The sequence below is a fragment of the Schistocerca americana genome, chromosome X (assembly GCF_021461395.2).
Source record: "Schistocerca americana isolate TAMUIC-IGC-003095 chromosome X, iqSchAmer2.1, whole genome shotgun sequence".
In the NCBI taxonomy this organism is placed as follows: Eukaryota; Metazoa; Arthropoda; class Insecta; order Orthoptera; family Acrididae; genus Schistocerca; species Schistocerca americana.
This window is the reverse complement of record NC_060130.1, coordinates 247,027,769-247,033,768: the sequence shown is the minus strand read 5'-3', so window position 1 is coordinate 247,033,768 and position 6,000 is coordinate 247,027,769. Positions and strand designations below refer to the sequence as shown.

Here is a 6,000-nt window from a genome sequence, read left to right as displayed (position 1 = left end):
TTGATTGGACCATTGAGCAATGGAAACAAGTTGTCCATTCAAACAAATCACGCTTCCTATTACATCATGTTAACTGCCATGTCAGGATTCACAGTCTTCCAGCTGAACACATGTTAGCTCCATGAACTTCAGAAACTAGATAGAGATTAGTGTTAACAGTATTTTGGTGTGTGCAGCATATAATGGTTACAGAAGCATGGAACTGTTAGTATTATTAAAGTCCACTGGAATCTCTTCTTATGATATGATTTTCTCCAAAACTTGTATTATCTATAGTACTCTAAAACATCATCTTTCTCTGTTGTGCCATCTAAGTTTTATTCTACCACCATTAACACTCACAGACCTGGAAACTAAAGATGTGAAATGACATTCCAAACAAAAATAAAACACCATAAGATCAGCTAAGCACTTAACATTATATCAGTATTGTAATGGAACATTTATAAACCCCAAATATTTGCAAATGGCCATGGTAGCCAGCTCACTATTCCATCTTGCAAAATGCTATTATTGTAGTTTCATGATTAGCCCCAAAACAGCATTCTGTGACCAGGATGTAACTGAACTTGTTATCTCACTTTCACACAGCTAAAATTAGGCTCAGGGTTAAACACTAAAAATGCAGGAACTTTCTTTGGAACATAACATTTAATTAACTTAGATACTCACAGCCTTTAATTCTTTGTTTCATGTAAAACATTTTAACATATATAACTCTTCAACAAACAAATATTTGAGAACAAAAAACATATTTAATTTCAGTAATTTCTCCCGTTAAGAATAGGAAACTGTATGAAGATATTTATGGGCAAGCTGTGATCTATTATGTATATCAAAGCTTAACAAATTTGTGACATATCCAAACTTGACAATAACATAGAAAATACAAACAACTCTGCTGTCATCAACTGCATATCATGGCATGGCATAGGCTAAAATTTTACAATATGTGACATAAACTATAAATTTAATCAAATAAAATTATTTAACAGAATTCATTTCCATGTAATATCATGAAACAGTTCTCAGATTTTCTAACACTGAACTGGGAGAAATGCTGTTTAGATCTTACAACACAACTACATACTGACATTCTCTCTCTCTCTCTCTCTCTCTCTCTCTCTCTCTCTCTCTCTCCCTCCCTCCCCACACACACACACACACACACACACACACACACACACACACACACACACACACACACACACACACACACACACACTTCTACAAGAAATGTTATCAAATGTAAAAACGGATGTTCTAAGAAACATTTTGTAATTATTTACCAGACATCTCCAAGGAAGTCAATCACTTAGACCAATATTTAGTTGGCAAACTACATTGCACTGAGAGCAAATAATATACAAAACAGGAAAATAAGTAAAGTAATTCTCATGTCTAACACCCAGGACAGAGAAACATGACAAACATAATAATGAAGCTGTGTTCACAAGTATGTGGTCGGTTAGCTTCATAAACGAGCTCTAAACATTTGTATTACAATTACTCACTCTCAGTGTCAGTCAGTAAAATCAGATTCCTGTAAACAAAATCAGTTCCGCACCTAATTTGTAACAAAAGGAGAGAACATCCTGTGCCCCAGTTAAACTGGTAATATGGTTAAGATAGTTCCAATGTGACCACATGAAATGATGGTGCTTCTTTATAATAAATTCATTTCATAATAAATTTTACTTTGTTTGGAACAAGAATGGTACTATGTTTTACAACACACAAATACTAATGATCTGTGGATTCTCAGATGCATTTATGCACTAATATTAGAATCCAAATCAGTCTATAAAATTCACAATGCAAATACCAGAATTTTGAGTATCTGCAAGCACCACAGTCTTAACTTATAAATTAACAAATATGAGCAATACAATCTCTGTAACCTATATAAAGCCTGCAAATTTGAATTCATGCAGGCATGAAGCTAATATACTCAACACATCACAAGAACATACAAAGATATTAATGGAAGATAATACCACAGTTTTAATATAATTTCGTTGCAAATTTGAAGAAGTTTTGTTCCTGAACACAAATGATGTTCCTTGTACAAATCAAGGGACTAAACTAGGAACTTAGGAGTAAACCAGAAACAAAATAAGTTTTTGTCCGAGTTAAATGATTGCTATGCTCAGAATAGCAATATAAATCTCTATCATTAATTTCAGTAGTGTAGCCACAGACACTTACTTTTCGTACTTTCAAAATATTACACTGTTTGTGCATACACCAAGTTACTCAGCTTGCCCAAGGTGGGAACAGAAGATCATATTCAGCACACAAAAGAGTGAACTTTTAGAAACTAGGTAACATCAAAAAATATACTTGTGCAGCTTTGATTTATGTAAAGACCACAAAGAGATTTCTAAATAACTTTTGAATGTGTTAAGATTTCAGAGGTACACAGATTTTCTAAATACTTATGCTGACATCATCAACAGCTCACAGTAAAAATAAAGGAAGAAACAAAAATATCTGTAAAATCACAGCACGTGCACAGAACTAAATGGAAGTGGCACACAAAAACATTTTCAATTTGACACTTACAACGGCAGCCATCAGGATTTTCCTACAACAGAGCAAAGCCAGCACGGAAGGGCTTTTCTGCCACTATGACTATAAATCTGAATATATATTTACACTTTAAATCAAAAAATATGTAAAGTACTATTTCCTCTGTTAATAATACATTCAAGAATATTTACAAGGCAGTTGCACATACTGCATAATATCATTCTTTAAATTTTACCTATATTTGCAGAGAGGTAATATCAAAAGTCATGGTCAATGCACATCTAAGACCTTTTTTGCCATGGAAAATCATTTTTTCTCACACACTATTTATATTTAGGGACAGTCAGTGAGGGTCCATGAAGAAATTTATACAGAATGATGAATCTGAGTATGATGTAAATATCTCCATTAACTTAAATGAAAGATGACACTAATTGCATGAAAATAAAACACTGAGTATTTGTCAAGTCATATAGCATAGGTCTATTCATAAACGAAGTCACTTTTTGCACACACTCCTGCATCGTACATTTGTACTTTTTACAGTAACACTAATATTAAGATCATACACTGCTAATGAACACACTGTTTGTTCACATATAAGGCATAAACAAATGTTACAGTAACATTAAAACTAGTTCATTGTTTCATGCCTGCCACTTTACAGTAGAACATTGGCACAAATATTTGTGGCACACACTTTCAAAACTGTAACTTTGAAAGTTTTTAGGTCCTGATACCATTGCACATTCTGCATTATTGCAAAGCTACAAAATAGACTAAAATTGCTAGTTTTGGAAACTTCTTTTGTAATGTATCAACACAACATGGAGATTAGGGGTCGTACAAATTCCACAATGGATATGCAAATTCAACTGTCATTTCCGTTTTCAGATTTCTATAAAGTGTACAACCAGTTAGGTTTGGAATTAGTTAGTTTAGCCAGAAAAAGGCACATAGTGTCTCGAAAGAAGTTATGAAAATGTTGCACAGATCTCTGAGTATTAATCCAAAGTGCAATGGACAAGCAGTAGGTAATGAGTCAAGTTTCTGATGTTACACCAATATTTCCTCAACATGAACTAGATGCTAATAAAGTACTCTGTGACAGCAAATTTTCCCACTTCTCATGGCAAGAAATTTGTATAAAAAGAATTTACTACTGATGAATTGCAGAATCCAGTAACATTGCTGGTGTTACTGCAGCCAGAACATGAATCTGTTCACCACTGCTGCTGTTATACACTTGCCCTGGGCTGAAAGGTTCCAATCTCGGATGAACAGGAGACACGTCAATTTTATTCTTCTGACCTGGAAAAGAATGTTTAAAATGGAAATGAATTATATGTGCTGATGTAAAATAATGAAGATTAAAATATGCAGAAATATTGCATGGAGGTAAGCAATAAAAAAATTTTCAAAATAGCTACTTATTCATCAATTTATAATTTTTGTAACTTGTCAAATAGTCTGAAGCACAGGAGCACAAAATCTCTCACTATGTTTACGATTGTTTTACAGCTAAATGATGCATCAATATCTAACCCTGAATTCCTTGTCACAGAAGTGTGTTCCCTTGGTGAAGTTGACTATAGAATGTCATCCTGTTTTGCAGAGTAAAATCTTTAGACACCTTGAACCAAGTCGAAGACAGACTACTATCTCAGCAGTGTTGAGTTTACCACAAAGCACAATTGAAGGCTATGGTGACAGTTCCAATACACAGACAATGCTGAAATGTATCAGTGTCACTAATCTGGTACAGATCACTGTCTCTTCCTAGAGGAATAAACAGTAAACTCACTAGTTCTCGTGGTCAACAGATGTTTAGTATATTAAGCTTCTATGTATATCCCCAGTTTGCTTAGGGCATGATGCTGTGGTGTCTACTTTGAATAATGTATTATTTATTTCAGAATATACACATCTTTTGAACTATATACAGTGATGATCTCTCACCCAGTGCCATGTGGAGTATGACGGAAAAAGAGCGATGAGTAATATGTGCATGTGAAAAGTGTCATTTTATGAACAGTGACTGCAAAAATAGCAGGTAAGCAAACTGACAGACAACCGATGTTAGCAGGACAATGAGAGAACAGTATGACATTGTTGGTTAGTTAACATTGGCTGCTACTTAGTTTGCAGTAGGAAACTGCTATATTACAGTTTTTATATGTCAGTACAGGGTCAACCAAGAGTAACCACTTCACAGCAGCAGACTGGTATCTGGCCTTAACTATGTGAAACCCTATGCTCAGTAGCACAGAAATACCAAGATATGCAGTGTTAGTTGGAGGTGACTAATCTAGAGAGTATAGATTGGGACGTCTGTGATTCACTGCAGCTGATACAGTCAGTCAGTCTTGTGAAGTACTTTTGAACACATTTTCCAAAAACTGCCTTAGACAACCCACATGTAATGGAAATATTTTAGATCTTGTAGCTAAAAACAGGCCTAACCTTACCGATAACACCAGTACAGAGACAGGGATTAGTGATCATGATACCACAGCAATCATTGTCACTTAATAAATCCATCGAAGATGCTAGGAGAGTATTATGTTAGAAAAAGCAGATAAGCAGTTGTTAGCATCCCACTTAACATCATTTAGTTCCAATATGATGAACACAGAGGAATACGGGCAGAGTTTAAACTTATTGCAAATCATGCCCATGAGACTTGTGTGCCAAGTAAGTTTATCAAGGATGGAAAATATCCTCTGTGGGTTAATAATCATATTTGGAAATTACTGAGGAAACGGCAAATTTCAGTCCAAAAAAGATCACGCAAATGTGGACAGGCAAAAGATGGTAAAAATTCATGTGTCCATAAGAAGCTCAATGTGTGAAGCATACACCTTATACCATCACATCTTAGCAAAAGATCTTGCTAAGAACCCATGAAAATTATGGTCATACATAAAATCACTAAGCAGGACAAATGCTTCTATCCAGTTGATTGTCAACCAGTCTAGGGTGGTAACAGAAGACAGCAAAAGGAAAATTAATTGACTGTTGCACATATATTTGTATGGAGTACATACTCGTAGGCATCCCTGGGGTAAAGACGCAACTGAAAGAGCTGAGAACAACTAAGTCACCAGGTCTAGATGGAATCTAAATTCAGCTTTAAAAGGGTATTCTATGGCACTAGCCCGTTACTTAGCTTGCATTTATCATGAATCTCTTCCTCATTGCAAAGTCCCAAACAACTGGAGGGAAGTGCAGGTGCCTCCTGTACATTTAAGAAGGGTAAAAGAACAGACCTGCAAAATTACAAATGAATATTCTTAACATCAGTTTGGTGCAAAATTCTTGAACATGTTCTCAGTGTTAATGTAACAGATTTTCTTGAGACGGAAAAGCTTCTCTCCACATATCACAACAGTTTTAGAAAGCATTGCTTGTGCAAAACTCAGCTTGCCCTTTACTCACACATCATCGTGGCAATTATGGATGAACGGC

The 6,000-nt window shown here is 35.1% G+C and overlaps 1 protein-coding gene across 1 annotated transcript in view; it reads right to left on the bottom strand.

The window, feature by feature from the left end:
* Positions 1-2,313: 2,313 nt before the first annotated feature.
* Positions 2,314-6,000, bottom strand: part of LOC124555562 (trafficking protein particle complex subunit 10) — a 163,903-nt gene continuing 160,216 nt past the window's right edge. Inside the window, exon 20 of the mRNA XM_047129518.1 lies at positions 2,314-3,843. Coding sequence (XP_046985474.1) covers positions 3,692-3,843 — 152 coding nt within the window. The 3' untranslated portion in view covers positions 2,314-3,691. The remainder of the gene's footprint in view (positions 3,844-6,000) is intronic.